Genomic DNA, 25,127 nt, shown 5'->3' with positions numbered 1-25,127 from the left:
TTACAGAACATTATGGGTATTGTAGTATATTATGCTATGTAAGCTACTGTACTGTATCCGGAAACTGATACCATAGTCAATAATGGGAAATCTGTTTTTGAAATGGGAATATTATGCTATTGAGTAGAGACTGACTATTCACTGGAGAACCCTAGACTGACTATTCACTGGAGAACCCTAGACTGACTATTCACTGGAGAACCCTAGACTGACTATCCACTGGAGAACCCTAGACTGACTATCCACTGCCTGGAGAACCCTAGACTGACTATCCACTGCCTGGAGAACCCTAGACTGACTATTCACTGGAGAACCCTAGACTGACTATTCACTGGAGAGACAGACTGACTATTCACTGCCTGGAGAACACTAGACTGACTATCCACTGCCTGGAGAACCCTAGACTGACTATCCACTGCCTGGAGAACCCTAGACTGACTATCCACTGCCTGGAGAACCCGAGACTGACTATTCACTGGAGAACCCTAGACTGACTATTCACTGGAGAGACCTAGACTGACTATTCACTGGAGAACATCTAGTGACTTCAGATAGACTGGTTCTAGTGACTTCAGACAGACTGGTTCTGTTCCATTTGGTGACTTCAGATAGACTGGTTCTAGTGACTTCAGATAGACTGGTTCTAGTGACTTCAGAGAGACTGGTTCTGTTCCATCTAGTGACTTCAGATAGACTGGTTCTAGTGACTTCAGATAGACTGGTTCTGTTCCATTTGGTGACTTCAGATAGACTGGTTCTAGTGACTTCAGATAGACTGGTTCTGTTCCATCTAGTGACTTCAGATAGACTGGTTCTAGTGACTTCAGATAGACTGGTTCTGTTCCATCTAGTGACTTCAGATAGACTGGTTCTAGTGACTTCAGATAGACTGGTTCTAGTGACTTCAGATAGACTGGTTCTGTTCCATCTAGTGACTTCAGATAGACTGGTTCTGTTCCATCTAGTGACTTCAGATAGACTGGTTCTAGTGACTTCAGATAGACTGGTTCTGTTCCATCTAGTGACTTCAGACAGACTTGTTCTAGTGACTTCAGATAGACTGGTTCTGTTCCATCTAGTGACTTCAGATAGACTGGTTCTAGTGACTTCAGATAGACTGGTTCTGTTTCATCTAGTGACTTCAGATAGACTGGTTCTAGTGACTTCAGATAGACTGGTTCTGTTCCATCTAGTGACTTCAGATAGACTGGTTCTGTTTCATCTAGTGACTTCAGATAGACTGGTTCTAGTGACTTCAGATATACTGGTTCTTTTCCATCTAGTGACTTCAGATAGACTGGTTCTAGTGACTTCAGATGGACTGGTTCTGTTCCATCTAGTGTCTTCAGATAGACTGGTTCTGGTGACTTCAGATAGACTGGTTCTGGTGACTTCAGATAGACTGGTTCTGTTCCATCTAGTGACTTCAGATAGACTGGTTCTGTTTCATCTAGTGACTTCAGATAGACTGGTTCTAGTGACTTCAGATATACTGGTTCTGTTCCATCTAGTGACTTCAGATAGACTGGTTCTAGTGACTTCAGATGGACTGGTTCTGTTCCATCTAGTGTCTTCAGATAGACTGGTTCTGGTGACTTCAGATAGACTGGTTCTGTTTCATCTAGTGACTTCAGATAGACTGGTTCTGTTTCATCTAGTGACTTCAGATAGACTGGTTCTGTTTCATCTAGTGACTTCAGATAGACTGGTTCTAGTGACTTCAGACAGACTGGTTCTGTTCCATTTGGTGATTTCAGATAGACTGGTTCTAGTGACTTCAGATAGGCTGGTTCTGTTTCATCTAGTGACTTCAGATAGACTGGTTCTAGTGACTTCAGATAGACTGGTTCTGTTCCATCTAGTGACTTCAGATAGACTGGTTCTGTTCCATCTAGTGAATTCAGATAGACTGGTTCTAGTGACTTCAGATAGACTGGTTCTGTTCCATCTAGTGACTTCAGATAGACTGGTTCTAGTGACTTCAGATAGACTGGTTCTGTTCCATCTAGTGTCTTCAGATAGACTGGTTCTAGTGACTTCAGATAGACTGGTTCTGGTGACTTCAGATAGACTGGTTCTGGTGACTTCAGATAGACTGGTTCTGTTCCATCTAGTGACTTCAGATAGACTGGTTCTGTTTCATCTAGTGACTTCAGATAGACTGGTTCTAGTGACTTCAGATAGGCTGGTTCTGTTTCATCTAGTGACTTCAGACAGACTGGTTCTAGTGACTTCAGATAGACTGGTTCTGTTTCATCTAGTGACTTCAGATAGACTGGTTCTAGTGACTTCAGATAGACTGGTTCTGTTCCATCTAGTGACTTCAGATAGACTGGTTCTAGTGACTTCAGATAGACTGGTTCTAGTGACTTCAGATAGACTGGTTCTGTTTCATCTAGTGACTTCAGGTAGACTGGTTCTAGTGACTTCAGATAGACTGGTTCTAGTGACTTCAGATAGACTGGTTCTGTTCCATCTAGTGACTTCAGATAGACTGGTTCTAGTGACTTCAGATAGACTGGTTCTAGTGACTTCAGATAGACTGGTTCTGGTGACTTCAGATAGACTGGTTCTAGTGACTTCAGATAGACTGGTTCTGTTTCATCTAGTGACTTCAGATAGACTGGTTCTAGTGACTTCAGATAGACTGGTTCTAGTGACTTCAGATAGACTGGTTCTGTTTCATCTAGTGACGTCAGATAGACTGGTTCTAGTGACTTCAGATATACTGGTTCTGTTCCATCTAGTGACTTCAGATAGACTGGTTCTAGTGACTTCAGATAGACTGGTTCTAGTGACTTCAGATAGACTGGTTCTGTTCCATCTAGTGACTTCAGATAGACTGGTTCTAGTGACTTCAGATAGACTGGTTCTAGTGACTTCAGATAGACTGGTTCTAGTGACTTCAGATAGACTGGTTCTAGTGACTTCAGATAGACTGGTTCTGTTTCATCTAGTGACTTCAGATAGACTGGTTCTAGTGACTTCAGATATACTGGTTCTGTTCCATCTAGTGACTTCAGATAGACTGGTTCTAGTGACTTCAGACAGACTGGTTCTGTTCCATTTGGTGACTTCAGATAGACTGGTTCTAGTGACTTCAGATAGACTGGTTCTGTTCCATTTGGTGACTTCAGATAGACTGGTTCTAGTGACTTCAGATAGGCTGGTTCTGTTTCATCTAGTGACTTCAGATAGACTGGTTCTGTTCCATCTAGTGTCTTCAGATAGACTGGTTCTAGTGACTTCAGATAGACTGGTTCTAGTGACTTCAGATAGACTGGTTCTGTTCCATCTAGTGTCTTCAGATAGACTGGTTCTAGTGACTTCAGATAGACTGGTTCTAGTGACTTCAGATAGACTGGTTCTAGTGACTTCAGATAGACTGGTTCTAGTGACTTCAGATAGGCTGGTTCTGTTCCATCTAGTGACTTCAGATAGACTGGTTCTAGTGACTTCAGATAGACTGGTTCTAGTGACTTCAGATAGACTGGTTCTGTTCCATCTAGTGACTTCAGATAGACTGGTTCTAGTGACTTCAGATAGACTGGTTCTGTTCCATCTAGTGACTTCAGACAGACTTGTTCTAGTGACTTCAGATAGACTGGTTCTGTTCCATCTAGTGACTTCAGATAGACTGGTTCTAGTGACTTCAGATAGACTGGTTCTGTTCCATCTAGTGACTTCAGATAGACTGGTTCTGTTTCATCTAGTGACTTCAGATAGACTGGTTCTAGTGACTTCAGATATACTGGTTCTTTTCCATCTAGTGACTTCAGATAGACTGGTTCTAGTGACTTCAGATAGACTGGTTCTAGTGACTTCAGATAGACTGGTTCTGTTCCATCTAGTGTCTTCAGATAGACTGGTTCTAGTGACTTCAGATAGACTGGTTCTGGTGACTTCAGATAGACTGGTTCTGGTGACTTCAGATAGACTGGTTCTGTTCCATCTAGTGACTTCAGATAGACTGGCTCTGTTTCATCTAGTGACTTCAGATAGACTGGTTCTAGTGACTTCAGACAGACTGGTTCTGTTTCATCTAGTGACGTCAGATAGACTGGTTCTAGTGACTTCAGATAGACTGGTTCTGTTCCATCTAGTGACTTCAGATAGACTGGTTCTGTTTCATCTAGTGACTTCAGATAGACTGGTTCTAGTGACTTCAGATAGACTGGTTCTGTTTCATCTAGTGACGTCAGATAGACTGGTTCTAGTGACTTCAGATATACTGGTTCTGTTCCATCTAGTGACTTCAGATAGACTGGTTCTAGTGACTTCAGATAGACTGGTTCTAGTGACTTCAGATAGACTGGTTCTAGTGACTTCAGATAGACTGGTTCTGTTTCATCTAGTGACTTCAGATAGACTGGTTCTAGTGACTTCAGATATACTGGTTCTGTTCCATCTAGTGACTTCAGATAGACTGGTTCTGTTTCATCTAGTGACTTCAGATAGACTGGTTCTAGTGACTTCAGATAGACTGGTTCTGGTGACTTCAGATAGACTGGTTCTAGTGACTTCAGATAGACTGGTTCTGTTCCATCTAGTGTCTTCAGATAGACTGGTTCTAGTGACTTCAGATAGACTGGTTCTGGTGACTTCAGATAGACTGGTTCTGGTGACTTCAGATAGACTGGTTCTAGTGACTTCAGATAGACTGGTTCTGTTCCATCTAGTGACTTCAGATAGACTGGTTCTAGTGACTTCAGATAGACTGGTTCTGTTCCATCTAGTGACTTCAGATAGACTGGTTCTAGTGACTTCAGATAGACTGGTTCTGTTCCATCTAGTGACTTCAGATAGACTGGTTCTAGTGACTTCAGATAGACTGGTTCTAGTGACTTCAGATAGACTGGTTCTGGTGACTTCAGATAGACTGGTTCTGTTCCATTTGGTGACTTCAGATAGACTGGTTCTAGTGACTTCAGATAGACTGGTTCTAGTGACTTCAGATAGACTGGTTCTGGTGACTTCAGAGACTGGTTCTAGTGACTTCAGATAGACTGGTTCTAGTGACTTCAGATAGACTGGTTCTGTTTCATCTAGTGACTTCAGATAGACTGGTTCTGTTCCATCTAGTGACTTCAGATAGACTGGTTCTGTTTCATCTAGTGACTTCAGATAGACTGGTTCTAGTGACTTCAGACAGACTGGTTCTGTTCAATTTGGTGACTTCAGATAGACTGGTTCTAGTGACTTCAGATAGACTGGTTCTGTTTCATCTAGTGACTTCAGATAGACTGGTTCTAGTGACTTCAGATAGACTGGTTCTAGTGACTTCAGATAGACTGGTTCTAGTGACTTCAGATATACTGGTTCTGTTCCATCTAGTGACTTTAGATAGACTGGTTCTAGTGACTTCAGATAGGCTGGTTCTGTTTCATCTAGTGACTTCAGATAGACTGGTTCTAGTGACTTCAGATAGACTGGTTCTAGTGACTTCAGATAGACTGGTTCTGTTCCATCTAGTGACTTCAGATAGACTGGTTCTAGTGACTTCAGATAGACTGGTTCTAGTGACTTCAGATAGACTGGTTCTGTTCCATCTAGTGACTTCAGATAGACTGGTTCTAGTGACTTCAGATAGACTGGTTCTAGTGACGTCAGATAGACTGGTTCTAGTGACTTCAGATAGACTGGTTCTAGTGACTTCAGATAGACTGGTTCTGTTCCATCTAGTGACTTCAGATAGACTGGTTCTAGTGACTTCAGATAGACTGGTTCTAGTGACTTCAGATAGACTGGTTCTAGTGACTTCAGATAGGCTGGTTCTGTTTCATCTAGTGACTTCAGATAGACTGGTTCTAGTGACTTCAGATAGACTGGTTCTAGTGACTTCAGATAGACTGGTTCTAGTGACTTCAGATAGACTGGTTCTGTTCCATCTAGTGACTTCAGATAGACTGGTTCTAGTGACGTCAGATAGACTGGTTCTAGTGACTTCAGATAGACTGGTTCTAGTGACTTCAGATAGACTGGTTCTGTTCCATCTAGTGACTTCAGATAGACTGGTTCTAGTGACTTCAGATAGACTGGTTCTAGTGACTTCAGATAGACTGGTTCTAGTGACTTCAGATAGACTGGTTCTAGTGACTTCAGATAGACTGGTTCTGTTCCATTTGGTGACTTCCTTCCTAGCCTTGTTGCAGTGTGGCAATGTGTGCATCCCAAATGGCACCCTATTCCCTATGGGCCCTGGTCTAAAGTAGTGCACTTTTGGCATATGGCACCATTTCAGACACTGCTAAACCATTCAGTTCAATAACCAGGCAGTTCAATGACAAGGCAGGCTCATTATAATCTGTCTCACCATGAGAACTACCAAGAGGAGAAGGTATGTGTGGAGTCATCCTCTCACTCAGCTATGCGCTTCTCTTCTCGTTCAGTTAAGTAAGAGATATTACCATAACAGACAATGTTTCTATTTGAATGTGTTCTGTTGAACGATTGAAGTAATTTGAGAATTCTACGTTTTTTTAATTTGTTTTATTTTGCAACCTCTCTTTATAGAGAGCCATGGTATTAATTGATTGGTTGGCATGTGCTTTTAATAGTTTTAGAGCCTAATTTGATGATACTAAAGCATGTGCAATACAAAAACAATGACTGTAATCGAGAATATAAGTCGAACACCTTTATAATGTAACAGTTGTGTTTTCTTAAAGATACTCTTGTACAATGAATTTCCCTGCTTGCATTTACAAACAAACAAAAAACACAATTCGCTTTGCTATTATACAATTAAAACAAATACAGAAAGCATTTTATTTTATAAAGTAAGCTAGCCTTTTTTCATATTTTGCGACATGCTTCTTTTTAAAGTGTCATGACAATGAGCAAATATGTGCCCTTACAATGTAAACACGGTTAAATTCAATCTCTAAATATAGTCTTTACATATCTATTATAGGTAATGGTAATACCCATGTATTAACGTGACTTGCCAAAGATTTTCAAATCTAAATCATCTATAAATATAAAAACAAAAACAAGTGTTAGTTCAGTTTCTAACAGTGGGAGGTTGGAAAAAAAAGTGATTCCTTAGCCTCGTTTATACCTCGGGGCTCCCGAGTGGCACAGCGGTCTAAGGCACTGCATCGCAGTGCTAGGGGCGTCACTACAGACCCGGGTTCGATCCCAGGCTGTGTCGAAAGCCGACCGTGACCGGGAGTCCCATAGGGCGGTGCACAGTTGGCCCAGCGTCGTCCGGGTTAGGGGAGGGCTTGGCTGGCCCGGGATGTCCTTGTCCCATTGCACGCTGACACGTTCACCAGGTGTACGGTGTTTGCTCCGACACATTGGTGCGGGTTGGCTTCCGGGTTAAATGGGCAGTGTGTCAAGAAACAGTGTGGCTTGGCAGGGTTGTGTTTCCGGAGGATGCATGGCTCTCAACCTTCGACCTCTCCCGAGTCCGTACAGGAGTTGCAGTGATGGGAAAAGACTGTAACTGCCAATTGTCGGAGAAAAAGAGGTAAAAAAAATTTAAAAACCTTTTAAAAATCCAGAACCATCTACATTTGTAAGATATATTTAGACACAATGCCTGTCAGAGGCCGTGTCTAGACTTGACAGTTCATGATCACAGAGTTCTGATCACCTACATTTAAATGTCTACCGTGTCCACAGTGTGTCCTGATTCCCTTTTCCTGCGCTATATTCAAATTCTCCAAACGGTGGAATAGGCAAAATATGATACTGTAGTAGCTAACTAGCCAGCTAAACCTCTGTAGTTAGCCAGCGATCTCGTAAGCAACGCTGAAAGGGATTGTAAAAGGGTTCGTATAACTTTAGCCCCCCCCCCCCAAAAAAAAATAATAATGTTTAACAAATATTAGCTAACTCGCTAGCATTTATGAGTCCAGCAAACACGTTCCTCACACGCTAGAAACTTATTTCCTCCGACGTTATAATGAAAAGGAAAACCTCTCGTTCCCAAAACACGTTTTCTGGAGACTTGTGGGAGGAGTGCTGATGACGTCGACCACTGTACGCGTTTCTGTTAACGTCCAGACTGAGGAGAAATCCGAACACAATACCGAAGTAGTCAACCAGATCTGAACACAATCCTGAAGTAGTCAACCAGATCTGAACACAATCCTGAAGTAGTCAACCAGATCTGAACACAATCCTGAAGTAGTCAACCAGATCCGAACACAATCAGGCCACAAAGCGACTTTGGTGCGTCTAGACCCGTCTTTTCAATGAGAGCTTCGTATTCTGATAGCAGAAGTCGCATGTAAGTATCAAGTGTAGACACGACCCGGGCTACCTCCGGAGAAGATCTAATCACAATAACAATGGGCTTTTAATTGTCTACACCTGTCTAAAAATGTGGGCAACATCGGAATGTGGACAAGATCTGGACAAAGAACACATGGTAGAACCGGGTATAAACGGGGCCCCAGGTGTTAGAAACACATCTTGTGTGAAGGAGGGAGGGCAGGTGCTAGCCTAATTTATCCAGTCACAGTAGTCACTTACAGCCAAATGCTTCATTCAGTGTTTTCTGTTACTATGTCACCATCAGAAGTGTTGTTGGCCTTATTTACACTTTGTGCAATGTTTTGACTGGCAGTGCTGTGCATTATCCATCTGACTCCATGTTGACCAACTAAGTAACAGACATAAACTTTGGAGATATTGACCATCACCAAACGGCAGCTGCACCGTTTCAGTTGTATAAACTGTAAAATACACCAATTGGTATGAATCACATCATTTTACATTTACATTTTAGTCATTTAGCAGACGCTCTTATCCAGAGCGATCGAAGTAATTTACGGAGTAATTGGCAGGAAGAATAAGAAGATGAATAAAAGTGGCTGTGCATATCTGTAAATATCCTTTAAAACACCAAGGCCAGGATTCAATCCAAGCACGCTTGTACAATGCAGCTTTTAAAAGGTAATGTTACCGCATTTACAGATATTGTATTCAAGGTAAGCACTGCAGATATCGGCTCAATTGGAAATTACCAATAAATGTCAAGCGCGGTTTCGGGATTGAATCCCGGCACAAGACTCGTGGTGTACTAGGTCTGGCTGGCACATGAAGAAAGTACACATTTTACGTGAAGTGAGAAGTGAGTTAGTTATTAAAACAGGAAGTGAGTTGGTTGGTTGTTTTATGTGGTCTCTTTCTTCTCCTTCTGGGCAGAACGACGGATCTTCATCTCAGTCAGCTGGATGTAACGGAGAACGTTGGTGTCTGGAATACAAAGACAGAAAAAGGCTGCTTTATCAAAAAAAAAACATTCTTTATTATCTTCTGTTCAAGCAGGAAGCATACGATTTCCATCCAATTGGAATTTGCTGACATCCAGGTAAACTTTGGGGTCACTGTCAAATTAATGTCATTGTCGTGACATTACTTGAATTAATGTGATGACTGTTATTTATCTAATCAACTAACTACTAACTAATCATGTAACAATTAACTCATTAGGAATTTGGGGCACCACGGAAGAAGTGGTTTAACGAGTTACCATCTCCCGAATTAAACTCTAAAGATATATGAGTTATATATTGATAACAGTCATTTATTAATCATTACATCATATCAGTCTCATTCTGAACGTCACACAGACTTCTTGAATCCGCAAGAACCCCCAACCTTTTCTGATTATTCAGTTCCACACAAAATGTATTTAATTATTTATTTACTAACTAATAACATAGAATACACACTTACATGAAACAAAAGTCCCTAGTGGACTGACAAGATATAACGGCTTGTTACACAATGGAGAAGGGGTCTGGCTATCTGTAAGCCATTTGCCAAAGCTGATCTGAGGCCTTTGATCCTCGAACCAGGAGAGTCATGACACCATGCACAAATACAAACGCAACATGTAAAGTATTGGTCCCATGTTTCATGAGCTGAAATAAAAGATGTAATAAAAAATGTTCCATACGCACAAAAAGCTTATTTCTATCACATTTTGTGCACAAATTTGTTTCCATCCCTGTCAGTAGGCATTTCTCCTTTGCCAAGATAACCCAACCACCACCAGACAGGTGTGGCATATCAAGAAGCTGATTAAACAACATGATCATTACACAGTTTTATGCAGTTTTGTCACACAACACAATGCCAGAGATGTCTCAAGTTTTGAGGGAGCGTGCAATTGGCATGATGACTGCAGGAATGTCCCCCAGAGTTGTTACCAGAGAATTTAATGTTCATTTCTCTACCATAAGCCGCCTTCAATGTAATTTTTTGAGAATTTGACAGTACGTCCAACCGGCCTCACAACCCGCAGACCACGTGTAACCACGCCAACCCTGGACCTCCACATCCGGTTTCTTCACCTGCGGGATCGTCTGACACCAGACACCTGGACAGCTGATGAAACTGGGTTTCCACAACCGAAGAAATGTTGCACAAACTGTCAGAACCCGTCACAGGGAAGCTCATCTGCAGGCTCGTCGTCCTCACCAGGGTCTTGACCTGACTGAAGTTCCGCATCATAACCGATTTCAATGGGCAACTGTTCACCTTCAATGGCCACTGGCAGCTGGAGAAGTGTGTTCTTCATGGATGAATCAACTGTACCTGGCAGATGGCAGGTGTAGTATGGTGTAGTGTGGGCAAGTGGTTTGCTGATGTCAATGTTGTGAACAGAGTGCCCCATTTTGGCGGTACGGTTATGGTATGGGCAGGCGTCGTAACTGACTTCAATGGGCAACTTTGATGACCACTGGCACGCTGGAGAAGTGTGCTCTTCACGGATGAATCCCGGTTTCAACTGTACCTGGTAGATGGCAGACAGCGTGTATGGTATCTTGTGGGCGAGCGGTTTGCTGATGTCAACGTTGTGAACAGAGTGCCCCATGGTGGCGGTGGGGTTATGGTATGGGCAGGGATAAGCTACAGACAACAAACACAATTGCATTTTATCAATGGCAATTTGAATGCACAGAGATACCGTGACGAGATCCTGATGTCGTGCCATTCATCCGTCGCCATCACCTCATGTTTCAGCATGATAATGCACGGCCCCATGTCGCAAGGATCTGTACACAATTCCTAGAAGCTGAACATGTCCCGGTTCTTCCATGGCCTTGGTACTCACCAGACATGTCACCTACTGAGCATGTTTGGGATGCTCTGGATTGACGTTTATGACAGAGCGTTACAGTTTCCGCCAATATCCCAAAACTTCACACAGCCATTGAAGAGGAGTGGGACAACATTCCACAAGCCACAATCAACAGCCTGATCAACTCTATGTGAAGGAGATGTGTCGCGCTGCATGAGGCAAATGGTGGTCACACCAGATACTGACTGGTTTTCTGATCCACGCCCCTACCTTTCTTTTCTACGGTATCTGTGACCAACAGATGCATATCTGTATTCCCAGTCATGTGAAATCCATAGATTAGGGCATCATTCATTTATTTTAATTGACTGCTTTCCTTATATGAACTGTAAGTCAGTAAAATCTATGAAATTGTTGCATGTTGCGTTTATATTTTTGTTCAGTGTATATTATATCTATATATTACATTATTATTCCATTATAATTCTTGATTACTTCAAAAGTACCTGTCTCAAATATACCTCTGTAAAGAAAGAAGCTTTTTGAAATTCCAACACAGGACTTGTTTCAGAATTGATTGATCAAATTGAATGACATATGAAATGTGCATAGGTAGAATCTCAATTGGATTTGTTTAATTCCTCAAAATCCTCTCCTCGCCTCCTTTTGAAAAAGCTCAAATGTAACGGAGGAGGAGCAGCGAGTAGTCAGAGGTGGAATTGAGAAAAGGCCTAATCCTCACCCGCTGGCTGCTGTTTGTGGGACTCCTTGAGGTAGTGTAGAGCCTTGTGGAAGTCTCCTAGGTGATAGTAGGCCACCCCAGAGCGATACAGAGCCTTGAAGTGGTCCCCTTCCTTACGCAGCACCTTCAGACAATAGTCCTTCACACGCTCATAGTTAACCAGCTCCATGTGCAACAGGCACGCTGAGAGGACAGAAAGACGGGTATTATCAAAACAAGAATTGAGACCGTTCATTTGAATTTGGTCAAACAGGAATTCAGTCTAAATGGCTACAGACAGTATGAATGTAAATGTAAATCTTCATGCCTAAGTTTGACAGCAGGATTAATACAATTCTAAACAGGTGGTGGTGATGATGATGATGGTGATGTAAAGCATTAATAAACCATCAAGTCTGCAGCCTATAATATGTGCCCTGTTTCTTTTCATAACAGAAAAATGATGTAATGATCATCATGTACCTGCCAGACTGTTGTAACATTCCAGCTCGGCGTTCTCCATGGCACCTTTCTGCTCGTCTGTCAGGCTGTCTGGCTTGGTTATAGTAGGCAGCACAGAGGAAGGAGACTTAGAGCTGGCATCAGGGTCTCCCAGCACCCGGCACAACCCCTTCATCTCTAATAAAGCGCGGTGGTACTTGCCAATCGCTTCCCGGTACTTCTTATCCTTGTAACACTGTGTGCCTTGAGTCTTGAAATCGATGGCGCGCTTCACAACGTCCGCGGGTTCGGACCGTTCGGAATAAGGCGGTTTGACAGGTACACCGCCGTGCTGGTGCTGCCGGCCGCTATGTTGCTGGTGCCGGGCATCCCTTGGTCTATTAGCGGGAGGCTGAGCATACTGTAGCAGCTTCGGGGCACCACTGACGTTGAGGCCGCCCGTCACCGTTCCACCATCCACTCTACAAATACCATCATATCCAGTCTGGTTTACGCTCATCTTCTCCATAATAAATGATCTAGGCTATTCGACGCCCTTTACACTCAAATGATATCCGTCCCAATGTATGACTGGTTTTTCACGGGGAAATATATCGATTCAGTCCCGCGTCATGCTACCGCTGTATTCGTGCTGTCTTCGTGCATCCCCCCAGCTATTTTCTTGTGTCGCAACGTAGCCTTGCGCTAGGCAAGACTGGCGCACGCACGCCTGGACCCTCGCTCGCCCGCTATATCTTCGGTAACAGTGGATTCGATCGTGGGTTCATCCGACCCTCTCTCTTCATATAATCAGAATTATAGAATCTCTGCATGAGTTTCTTTCGACAGGCTGATGCGGGAACACCTCGCTTCAGAGCCAGTGGCGGTTCTAGACTATTTCAACTCGGGGGGGCCAAGCTGGGGCCAGTTGTACTGTTCGAGGGGCCAGTTACATTAGAAGTTATTGTTGTCATATCGTTTTCTTCACTGCATTGCAGGCAAAAGACCATGTTCATAATCATTAGTGTTCCGCGTTGCCACTGTCTAATAACTGATGTAAAAAAATGATGATAGCAAAAATGTGTTATGTTAAAATTAATTCATACTCCACATTTAGGGGGGCCACAAGGGGTTCCAAAATTGTTGTCACAGGGGTACTGTTGTCACACGGGCACTGCCCCCCCCCCCCCCCCGCCCCCCCCAGAACCGCTAGTGTTCAGAGCCTGTAGCCTGAATAGAGCATGGTTCCCCAGCAGGCGGCCCGAGGGTTTTATTTTCTGAGCAAAAATGAATACAAAAATAAAAATAAATACATTTCGTTGTTGGACATAAAATACTGTAAGATCACCAGGAAATCCGCTCAAAGTGATTTTAATTTAGGAAATCTGTTCCCAAGTAGACCTATTGTCACAAATAAATAGATGGGCATATGTGATCGTATCTCACTGTAAGAAAGGTTTGAAATTATTCTGTTTTTGTCAAATACTTTATCTGTTTGGGATTATTGCAGTCAATTTGCATTATTTATAACTATGTTCCGGTTCTGCCCAAGGAAAAATCGTCCCAAGGTTGAACGCAATTGGGAACCCCTGCAATAGACATTATCTCTCAGGCCCATATCTATACTGCCAGGGGGGCCTGAGCGATAAAGGGCCCAAGAGATGATGCCTGAACTCGTCCCACCAGTAGGTGACAGCCTGAGAGATTATGTCTGCATACCCCTCTCTGTAGCCTATCTCATTTTACATTGACGATTTACACATTTAGCAGACAATATTAACCAGAGGGATTTACAGTTAGTGCATTAATTTTAAGATAGCTAGTTGGGACAACCACATATCAAAGGCATAGCAAGTACACTTTTCCTCAATAAAGTAGTTTTCAACAAGGGGTGCTTTCGGTAAGGAGGGGCAGTTCCTCTTGCTGCTCCGTAGGTAAGCACCATGGTCTTGTAGTGGATGTGATCTTCGACAGGAAGCCGGGGGATTGTGTGGAGGAGCAGGGTGACATAAGGACTTTGAGCGTGCAGGCCTTCCCCGGAGGAAGAGCAGCACCGTCTTGTCGAGCTGTTGAGCTTGAGGTGGTGGGCCGACATCCAAGCTGAGATATCTGCCAGACACGCAGAGATGGGTGTCGCCCACCTGGCTGGGGGAAGGAGAAAAGTAGTTGAGTGTCAACCTCATAGCAAAGACAGGAGAGACCATGTGAGGATATGACGGAACTGAGTGGCTTAGTGTATAGAGAGAAGAGGAGAAGGCCTAGAACCAAGCACCACATCCAGACAGTTATTTAGTCTACAGGTCTACTATTCAGCCCCCAGACAGTTATTCAGTCAGTAGGTCTACTATTCAGCCCCCAGACAGTTATTTAGTCTACAGGTCTACTATTCAGCCCCCAGACAGTTATTTAGTCAGTAGGTCTACTATTCAGCCCCCAGACAGTTATTTAGTCAGTAGGTCTACTATTCAGCTTCAGCACCCAGACAGTTATTTAGTCTACAGGTCTACTATTCAGCACCCAGACAGTTATTTAGTCAGTAGGTCTACTATTCAGCACCCAGACAGTTATTTAGTCTACAGGTCTATTATTCAGCTTCAGCCCCAGACAGTTATTTAGTCTACAGGTCTACTATTCAGCCCCCAGACAGTTATTTAGTCTACAGGTCTATTATTCAGCTTCAGCCCCCAGACAGTTATTTAGTCAGTAGGTCTACTATTCAGCCCCCAGACAGTTATTTAGTCAGTAGGTCTATTATTCAGCCCCCAGACAGTTTTTTAGTCAGTAGGTCTACTATTCAGCCCCCAGACAGTTATTTAGTCTACAGGTCTACTATTCAGCACCCAGACAGTTATTTAGTCAGTAGGTCTATTATTCAGCACCACCCCAGACTGCAAATAACTATCCCAAATAGACACTGACCACTGAAGTGCAGTTGTTTGGGTGTGTCTAGAAGTTCCAACCGAGTTAAAGCTGTCTTGACTTGCACCCCACTGAGGTACGTACAGCCAGCACAGGGTATCCCAGCTCTGACACTGCCCATGTTTGCTACCACAATGGCACCCTATTCCCTATTTAGTGCACTACTTTTGACCAGGACCCTATAGGCTCTGGTCAAACGTAGTGCACTATATAAGGACTAGGGTGTCATTTGGGACAAAATCTTAATTATAGGCTACACTCACTGCCACACTCTACCATTCCAGGGCTTTCCCAATATCCCATAATCTTACTCAGATAGCAGCATATCAATAAAATTAATAGCAAGGACATTATTGTAGGTTGTAGGCCTGGCAATTAATTCCCAATCCCTTTCATTAGGTTCTCTCTAGCTCGTTTAATTATATTTTTCCAATAAATCCTTCATAATAAGGTCTATTTGATCTTTCTTCCAGTGGCCTAACTAATTGAGCATTTTGCATCTGTCTATGCCAGCTGTCAGCTCACCATCTGGATAAGGGGGGGCATATTGGCTTCGGCTGGTGAGTTTCCCCACAAACTGGCAGTAAAAACAAGACTAGTGGTTAATCTTTGATAAAAATAGACTGACTGCTGAAATCATTAGCTCTCTCGGTGTGTCTGTCTGTCTCTCACGTGGCTAATATATCCTGAAACCATTAGACTACTGAATTGTAAATAATTGCAAAGAAGTGTAAAGAGATGTGATAACCTTGGATTGACCTATCCAACCATACGTACAATCTTAGTTTTACACTCCCTACGTCCTCAAGAAATGGAGGAAACGCATATTCTAACGGGGCCTCGTGGTTTTGTCTAGAAACTGTACTTTTCGTAGCAGGTTTAGGAGAACTTACGCAGCAGGTTAGGATAATTAACATAGCAGATTGGGAGAATTAGGTTAAGGTTAGGAAAAGCGTTACGGTTAGATAAAATTCAAGCAACTTTTGATGTCAATTAGACAAAAAGCTGTATTTATGCTGTGTTCATAACAACTGGGAACTCGGGAAAAATACGAGGTCAGGTCATGACGTCAGTGATCTTCAAATCGGAGCTCAAGAGGCCCGAGTTCCCGAGTTGGATTACAGTTCAAAACCATTTTCCCCCCAGTCGGAGCTCGTTTTTTTCCCCGAGTTCCCATTTGTTTTGAACGCAGCATTAGACCTGACCGGGCCTCACGCTGCTGATTACGTCATCCACCAGCGACAGATGCTTCTGTGCGACATTTGTTTACACGATGGCGTCGGTGGATTTGAGAGGTAGCGAAGTGTTTCTTTCATTAATTGAAAAGTAATGTATTCTGTGTCCGATTGAAAATCGAAGAAATACTCATGAACACTAATGTATACTCTCTCTTACGATTTCTGAGAATTAAAATAAATAGCTTTCAGGAACGTCATTTGCTTGACAGCACAAAGCTAGCTAGGTTTAACTGACTCGTTAGCTTAGCAAGACAGCTAACGATCTGTTTACCAAATGTGCACGTTATACCTACATGTTACCTACTTATTCTTGAAATAAAACGTGTAGTAACTCCATTCGTTACCTGCTGCTCTTTCTAGACAACAACCTGCTGGGGATATCGTGGGTTGATAGTGGCTGGGTGCCCATCCTCAACCCTGGCAACGTGCTGGATTATTTCTCCGAGAGGAGTAATCCGTTCTACGACCGCACCTGCAACAACGAGGTGGTGAAGATGCAGCGGCTCACTCTGGAACATCTCAAGTAAAGGGTTTATTTCGTTATTGGCTTTGAATATGGCTGACACACTGGCTACGAGCTGGTTTCCAGTGTAAAAGGGGATACCTAGTCAGTTGTCCTACTGAATGTATTCAACTGGAATGTGTCTATCGCATTTAACCCAACCCCTCTGAATCAAAGAGGTGCTGGGGGGGAGATGCCTTAATCGACATCCACGTCTTCGGCGCCTGGAGAACAGTGTTTTAATTGCCTTGCTCAGGGGCAGAACGACAGATTTTTACCTTGTCAGCTCGGGTATTCGATCCAGCAACCTTCCGGTTACTGGCCCAACGCTCTAATCAGTAGGCTACCAGGGGTTGTTACTTTAAAATAGTGATTTATTAGGCCAACATATTACTCGTTGGATCTATTACACTAACACTGCCCCTGACACAGATTAAACCGATTAGTCCCATTGACAGTGTCCAATGAAAATGCTTTTTAATCCAGGACCAGGTGTAACCTGTGTCAGCAAAACCGTCCATTCCAGCCCATGGATCATTTTCTGTGAGTGTAATAATATAGTTACTAGCCTAACTGACATTCAATTATGTGTCTATTTCAGTCAGATGGTTGGAGTGGAGTACATTCTCCTTCATGCCCAGGAGCCCATCCTCTACATCATCAGGAAACAGCAGAGACAGTCTCCTACTCAGGGTGATCCACAGAGAACACACACCACAGACTTCCAACACACACAAACACACACTACAGACTTCCACAAAACCAGAGACAAAAAGTCAAATAGTTCCAATACCGTTCGTAGAAACATGTCAAACGATGTTTACAATCATTCCTTAGAGTCTTTTTAACATAAATCTTTGATAATATTCCAACCGGACAATAGCCTATTCATTACAGAGGAAAAAGAAGGAAGGGCGCACCGGCGTGCTCACGCAGTAAACAACTCGTTGGTCCCAGGCTTGAGACAGCTCTTATTCTCTGCCCAGTAACAGTAGAAGCATGAAACAAGGTTCTAAAGACTGTTGACATCTAGTGGAAGCCTTAGGAAGTGCAAAATGACCCCACAGACACTGTAGTTTGAATAGGGGTTAGATAGAAAAACTACAAGTCACTTCCTGGTTGGATTTTTTTCTCAGGTTTTTGCCTGCCATATGAGTTCTGTTATACTCACAGACATCATTCAAACAGTTTTAGAAACTTCAGAGTGTTTTCTATCCAAATCTACTAATAATATGCATATCCTACCTTCTGGGCCCGAGTAGCAGGCAGTTGAATTTGGGCACGTTATTCATCTGAATTTCTGAATACTGCCCCCTGTCACCAAGAAGTTAACAAACTATAGTTTTGGCAAGTCGGTTAGGACATCTACTTTGTGCATGACACAAGTAATTTTTCCACCAATTGTTTACAGACAGATTATTTCACTTAATTCACTGTATCACAATTCCAGTGGATCAGAAGTTTACATACACTAAGTTGACTGTGCCTTTAAACAGCATGGAAAATTACGTCATGGCTTTAGAAGCTTCTGATAGGCTAATTGACATAATTTGAGTCAATTGGAGGTGTACCTGTGGATGTATTTCAAGGCCTACCTTCAAACTCAGTGCCTCTTTGCTTGACATCATGGGAAAATCAAAGGAAATCAGCCAAGACCTCAGAAAAAAAATTATTGACCTCCACAAGTCTGGTTCATCCTTGGGAGAAATTTCTAAACGCCTGAAGGTACCACGTTCATCTGTACAAACAATAGTACGCAAGTATAAACACCATGGGACCACGCAGCTGTCATACCGCTCAGGAAGGAGACGCATTCTGTCTCCTAGAGATGAACGTACTTTGGTGTGAAAAGTGCAAATCAATCCCAGAACAACAGCAAAGGACCTTGTGAAGATGCTGGAGGAAACAGGTACAAAAGTATCTATATCCACAGTAAAACAAGTCCTATATCGACAAAACCTGAAAGGCCGCTCAGCAAGGAAGAAGCCACTGCTCCAAAACCGCCATAAAAAAAAAGCCAGACTAAGGTTTGCAACTGCACATGGGGACAAAGATCATACTTGTTGAAGAAATGTCCTCTGGTCTGATGAAACAAAAATAGAACTGTTTGGACTTAATGACCATCGTTATGTTTGGAGGAAAAAGGGGGAGGCTTGCAAGCCGAAGAACACCATGCCAACCGTGAAGCACGGGGGTGGCAGCATCATGTTGTGGGGGTGCTTTGCTGCAGGAGGGACTGGTGCACTTAACAAAATAGATGGCATCATGAGGTGGAAAATTATATGGATATATTGAAGCAACATCTCAAGGCATCAGTCAGGAAGTTAAAGCTTGGTCGCAAATGGGTCTTCCAAATGGACAATGACCCCAAGCATACTTCCAAAGTTGTGGCAAAATGGCTTAAGGACAACAAAATCAAGGTATTGGAGTGGCCATCACAAAATTCACCCAACTCATTATGGGAAGCTTGTGGAAGGCTACCAGAAACGTTTGATCCAAGATAAACAATTCATAGGCAATTCTACCAAATACTAATTGAGTGTATGTAAACTTCTGACCCACTGGGAATGTGATGAAAGAAATAAAAGCTGAAATAAATCATTCTCTCTACTATTATTCTGACATTTCACATTCTTAAAATAAAGTGGTGATCTTAACTGACCCAAGACAGGGAATTTTTACTAGGATTAAATGTCAGGAATTGTGGAAAAACTGAGTTGAAATGTATTTGGCTAAGGTGTATGTAAACTTCTGACTTCAACTGTATATTGTGTGCTCATCTTCCCATGTCCTTTATTCCAGGCTCTAATTCTATATCCTGTACTGTGTATTGTGTGCTTCTATCCCCAGTCATCCCTTTGTCTGACTACTACATCATAGCAGGGGTGGTGTATCAGGCTCCTGATCTGGGAACAGTTATTGGATCCAGAGTGGTAAGAGAGAGTTAACCCCCTGGCATTGTCATTACTATACTATAGTGTTATGATTATGTTGTTATGACTGTTATTACTATGTTATTATTATGTTATTACTTTGGGTTTTTAGAAAAGTGTGGAATTATCTTGGTTTATGTTGGGGTCAATTCCATTTCAATTCCAGTCAATTCAGAAAGTAAATCAAATTTTAAAAAAGCATTCAAGAGAATTGGAATTGCAGTATACTTCCTGAATTGACTGGAATTGAAATGGAATTGATCTCAACCCTGGTTGACATGTGAGTTGATTGGGGTTCTGTCGTCATGTATTGACTGCTGTTATTTCCCCCCCCCCCCTGTCTCCCCACAGCTGTCTGCTGTCCATGGTGTCCAGTCTGCCTTCGATGAGGCCATGTCGTACTGTCGCTATCACCCATCTAAAGGATACTGGTGGCACTTCAAAGACCAAGAGGAGAGAGGTATGTTAGCCAGTGTTGGTGTCAATTCCATGTCAATTCAAGTCAATTCAGGAAGTACACTGAAATTCAAATTATTTTCAATGTGGGAAAATGTGGAATTGGAATTTGGTTAACTCTAACCCTGGGTTGTGGTTGTATTACAGTTTTCGCTGTTGTTTTGCAGGGGAGTTTATTGGTACATTGGTTTTCATTCCGAACAATAAATAATAATTTTTAATGTGTGATGCCTATTAAGCATGTTTCAATAAACCTGGCCTTATTAAGGCAGGTATGAAGTAAATCATTGCTTTCCCATGACCTTGATAATACATGTACTGCATCTCATGTATTTCAACCATTCTCCTCATCACTGGTATTTTCCGTCTGCAACAAGATGGCATTTGACCAGACATGGCAGCTCTGATTCTAGCTCCTAAGCAACTTTCCTAGTCTAGTCAATTCCATCCTAATAAACTATAGCTGTGTATATATATATATACTATTCTATCCTATCTATACTAAATATTCGATCCACATAATGTCTATACACCCCATCACATGTATATATTTATACTCCGGACTCCGACATTGCATCGTTCTAATATTTATATATTTCTTAATTCCATTCTTTTACTTTTAGATTTGTGTGTATTGTTGTGAATGGTTAGATATTACTGCACTGTTGGAGCAGTTTCACTACACCCACTATAACATCTGCTAAATATGTGTATGCGACCAATAAAATGTGATTCTTTTTTTTAATGATTTGATGTCTATAGATGCCAAAGCCAAGCCAAAGTCGAAGAAGAAAGAGGAACCCGGTTCCCTGTTCCAGAGACAGCGTGTCGACACACTTCTACTCGATTTGAGGTCCAAGTTTCCTCCAACGTTTTATCAGGTATGACACACCACCAATCAATCAGTTAGCCATAATTATGGATCATGTTGCTAACATCTCAGCCAATATACATTATACCGATTCATTCAATTGTAACATTGTATTATTGAGGTTCACATTTGGTCCTCTATATTCTGCTGTAATTTTTTTTATTTTTTATTTTGCAACAATTTTAGCCTAAGCCTGGTGAGAAGCCCATTCCAGGTAAGAGTGTACAGCTAATATTGCAGAACCATTTGCTATTATTTTACAATAGGTTTTAGACATTTAACAATAACTAAATGTTGATGAACATTACTGTTGGAAAAGGTTAGGTCATGTTTCCAAATCTGGACATTTTGTCATCTTTTCTTTGGTCACGGAGTCTTGTTTTGTCACCTTGTGTCCTGTTTTCGGGTTGCCTGTCTAATCTACTGTATTGATTCTGTTGTAGTGGAAGTGAAGAAGGAGTCTGAACCCCCAGTAGAGCTGGTGAAACAGGAAGAGAGAGAGCCAGCTACCAAGACCTCTGCTCCAGCTCCCCCCAGCAGCAAACCTCCTCCGGAGAAACGGGCCAGGCTGCAGTGATGACCGATGGCCACTCCTGTATATATTTCTGATAATGTCCATTCTTCAAAAGAAAAATAATAAGGAGAAGAAAAAAAGAAAACACACATTGCTCTTGCCAGTATCACCTTTTGTTAATTCTTGCTTATATGTGAGCCTCTTGGCCTTCGCCATGATGTCCATTCTCACATTGGCAAGGCACACAGAAAGGACATAATGGGACAGGTACAACCCTATCTGACTGAACAATGCTAAGGAAGTTGTTTGTGTCTGATGGAAGGTGTGTGGAAATGGACCTACGTCCTAGTTTCCAGACCAAACAGACCATAACAACCCATCATCCTGTTTCTGAAGGGCCTTGACAGTCAATTATCATGGAAAGGCAAATGAATAGTCACAAATGGCACCCTATTCCCTATATAGTGCACTACTTTTAACCAGGGCCCTGGCACACTATTTTCTGTAAAGGGCACTACTTTTAACCAGAACCCTATAGGCCCTAGTCAAAAGTAGTGCACTATATAGGGAATAGGGTGCCATTTGGGATGCTGACATGAGCAGACGATATGAGTTGTCTGTCCCAGTACCGGACCTCATGGGACATTCCATCCATGTTCTAGAACTGTCTAGTTACTGACAACATGTACATCTTACTATCGCCCCAAGACTTCTCTCTGTGATGATGCTAGAGGTGAGAGGTTAAGGACCCAAGTGGATTTACAATTTGCAGTTTTTTGGGGGTAATATTGAAACAGTGAGATCACCGGTAAATCTCTATGCACTGTTGACATCAGCAGTATCTTACTCCGTCGTGACTGTGGGAGACTTGTTTTTTTGGCATTATCTCTGAAGCATAAATACACATCCACACAATTTATTTTTTCAATATGTTATTGTTTTTTTTCCACATCAGGTGATCCTGAATCCATTGTCTGTTTTCATTGAAAAAAAAAAATGTTTCATGCTTTTCTGAATATAATAATTTTCAAAAATTCTACAGTGACTTGAGTTTGTAATTATTCATCAAAACATGTATTTTAATGTGATTAAATGTATGTAATCTATTGTAACCAGGTGTGGTCAATATAGATTGCTTTGGGCATCAGCTATGGGATCCTCCTGAGATATTGAAGAGCCCTACAGTTGGACCAATCTCATTTGATGAGAGTCAAGGAGATTTTAGTGTCTAGATGATTTAACTTGATGATCAATTCATATATTTGACTAGTAACTTGTAAATCTGTCATGATTGAAAATACAGCAGTGGAAGTTATGCCACAACACTCAGAGCTCCAGAGTGCCACAGTGGTCTCAGGCACTGCATCTCAGTGCTAGAGGTGTCACTACAGACCCTGGTTCGATTCCAGGCTGTAGTACAACCGGACAGTGATTGGGAATCCCATAGGGCGGTGCACAATTGGCCCAGCGTTGTCTGGGTTAGGGTTTGGCCGTGGTAGGCCGTCACTGTAAATAATAATGTGTTGTTAACTGACTTGCCTGGTTAAATAAAAATAGGGCACACCGAGACTTTATGAAAATCAGTACAGTACCAAAAGGGGGCGCTATTTAGCTAGTGTAATATTGTGTGACCGTTTTCAAACTACCCTCACAGAGTTGTCTTTGCTACACTCTTTTTCCATTGACCGTTTATGTGAAGATGGGTTAGTGCTATCCGGGATCCTTGGGATATCATTATCCTAAACTCTAACCTTAACCCCTACCTTAACCATAACTCTTACCTTAACCTTTTTTACATTTCATCTCTAATGGATAGGGACCATTACGTAAGGACGTCCCAAGGATACCAGATAGCACGGACCGAAGAAGAAGAAGAAGAAGCAAGCAGCTCGCAGGGCGTGGTGGGATAGGAGACTACTCAGTGGAGGACCGAGTACAGAGCCCCAGCTGGCTAGATGCAGAGAAGATGGATGCAGTGTGGATTTTCAGGCCAGTGTCTGAAAACACTGCACTGTTGGTAATGTTTCACGACGGCTAGCCTTCGTGTCGCCCCGTTTATTTTAGTCGTTTTTTTTCTTCAAGGAATCGAAGGGGATAAAAACATGGGGTCTCAAACTCTACAGATACTCAGACAGGGGGTCTGGGCTTCAATCACAGGCGGATGGTACTATGATCCCCATCAAAATACATTTGTAAATGCTCTACACCTCTACCTCTGGCTATTTCTACTATGTTTCCCCTTCACGCTTTACATGGTAAGTCTGTTTTAACATTTATATCTAATCTCAGTAAAGTCCAGATATGGTTTACCGTTAGAGAGGCTCCTTCCCTGGCTGCTGTAATGTCATGCTAGCCAAACCGCGAATGCTAATGCTAACAGCTAACCGTTGGCTAGTCAGGTTAGTCACTTAGCTATCTAGTTAACGGCACGTAGTTAACGTTACCTAGGTAACTAGTTAGGTTGCTAGACATTTTATTTGTTTTGAGATGTAAATGTTTCCCTGGAATAAACTAAATAAATACTAGTTGACGTAACTGTTTTCAGTTTCACCGTTATGTTTTGTTTGTCAGGTGTGACAGTTAGCGAAACAATAAATGGCATTGTTAGCTGACACATTTTACATTGTCCATAAAAATCAGATTGAGGGAAATACTTTTAAACACGACCAGGTTTGACTAACTAACCAATCCCCCCCCCCTCCCGGGCAACAAGTCGTGGCTAATATGTCTGTTGTAGAAAAAAACAAACAAAGATAAGCTAATTAATAGAATACAGATATTATGTTAGATCGCTGTCAATGCTAGCTAGCTATCAGTCTATTATTAGTTAACAATGTATGTCTTGTCTCTAGTATACTGGTGGCAAGATCTAGCAGGTCTTCAAGCTGACCCATGTTGTCAGCAAGCCAGCACAAAAGCAGACTTCTAGGAAAATGTTGTCATTAAAAACAACGATATTCTGGAATGGTTGGAGAGTAGGATGGATTACAAACTGCTACACAATCAAATATTCCTGCCCCTCACGTTACTGTAAACACTATCTGCACAACCAAATGTAAATGAGTTATCTTTTAAAACAGCTTTTTATTTCTACCTCACTTTCAATATTGAGGGGGGGGCTATAGTTACAGCTGTTTCCAATTGAAATGTTACTCAGTCCAGTTGCTTGGTGTTGTGTAATTAGGCCAGTACTGTGATTAGCAGTGGTTTTGACTCAAGTCAGGATATGTATACCAAGTGCTTTATTTTAACTCAGGATGTTTTTTTATTTTATCTTTATTTAAACGAGGCAAGTCAGTTAAGAACAAATTCTTATTTACAATGATGGCCTAGGAACAGTGGGTTAAACTGCCTTGTTCAGGGGGCAGAACGACAGATTCTGTCATTGTAAATAAGAATTTGTTCTTAACTGACTTGCCTAGTTAAAAAAAAAAAAACAATCTCTAATGGGAATATAGAGGAGCTAGTTCACTATACTGACGTGATGA

General features: G+C 42.2%; 3 protein-coding genes across 4 annotated transcripts in view; 2 read left to right on the top strand and 1 right to left on the bottom strand.

Annotated features, from left to right (window-relative positions):
• Nucleotides 1–8,948: 8,948 nt before the first annotated feature.
• LOC106600624 (tetratricopeptide repeat protein 9A) lies at nt 8,949–13,044 on the bottom strand. Its single transcript, XM_014192155.3, has 3 exons — nt 12,249–13,044; nt 11,787–11,969; nt 8,949–9,210 (listed from the first exon to the last, which is right to left on the bottom strand). Exons 1-3 carry the CDS (start codon nt 12,733–12,735, stop codon nt 9,128–9,130), a joined length of 753 nt encoding a protein of 250 aa, XP_014047630.1. The 5' UTR covers nt 12,736–13,044; the 3' UTR covers nt 8,949–9,127.
• Nucleotides 13,045–16,266: 3,222 nt separating this feature from the next.
• On the top strand, nt 16,267–22,678 carry med6 (mediator complex subunit 6). 2 transcript variants are annotated; one of them, NM_001140009.1, is given in 9 exon segments: nt 16,385–16,420; nt 16,724–16,886; nt 17,467–17,558; nt 19,716–19,798; nt 20,150–20,258; nt 21,017–21,135; nt 21,312–21,339; nt 21,569–22,069; nt 22,208–22,678. In NM_001140009.1, coding segments are annotated over 8 exon segments (750 nt in total). In that variant the 5' UTR covers nt 16,385–16,398; the 3' UTR covers nt 21,703–22,069; nt 22,208–22,678.
• A 671-nt stretch (nt 22,679–23,349) lies between these two features.
• The window catches only part of pcnx1 (pecanex 1), a 179,663-nt gene continuing 177,885 nt past the window's right edge, over nt 23,350–25,127 (top strand). Inside the window, 1 exon segment of the mRNA XM_045707680.2 lies at nt 23,350–23,894. Within this exon segment, the coding sequence (XP_045563636.2) occupies nt 23,742–23,894 (153 nt within the window). The 5' untranslated portion in view covers nt 23,350–23,741.

The sequence above is a fragment of the Salmo salar genome, chromosome 01 (assembly GCF_965601325.2).
Source record: "Salmo salar chromosome 01, fSalSal1, whole genome shotgun sequence".
In the NCBI taxonomy this organism is placed as follows: Eukaryota; Metazoa; Chordata; class Actinopteri; order Salmoniformes; family Salmonidae; genus Salmo; species Salmo salar.
This window is presented reverse-complemented; position numbering and strand designations above follow the sequence as displayed.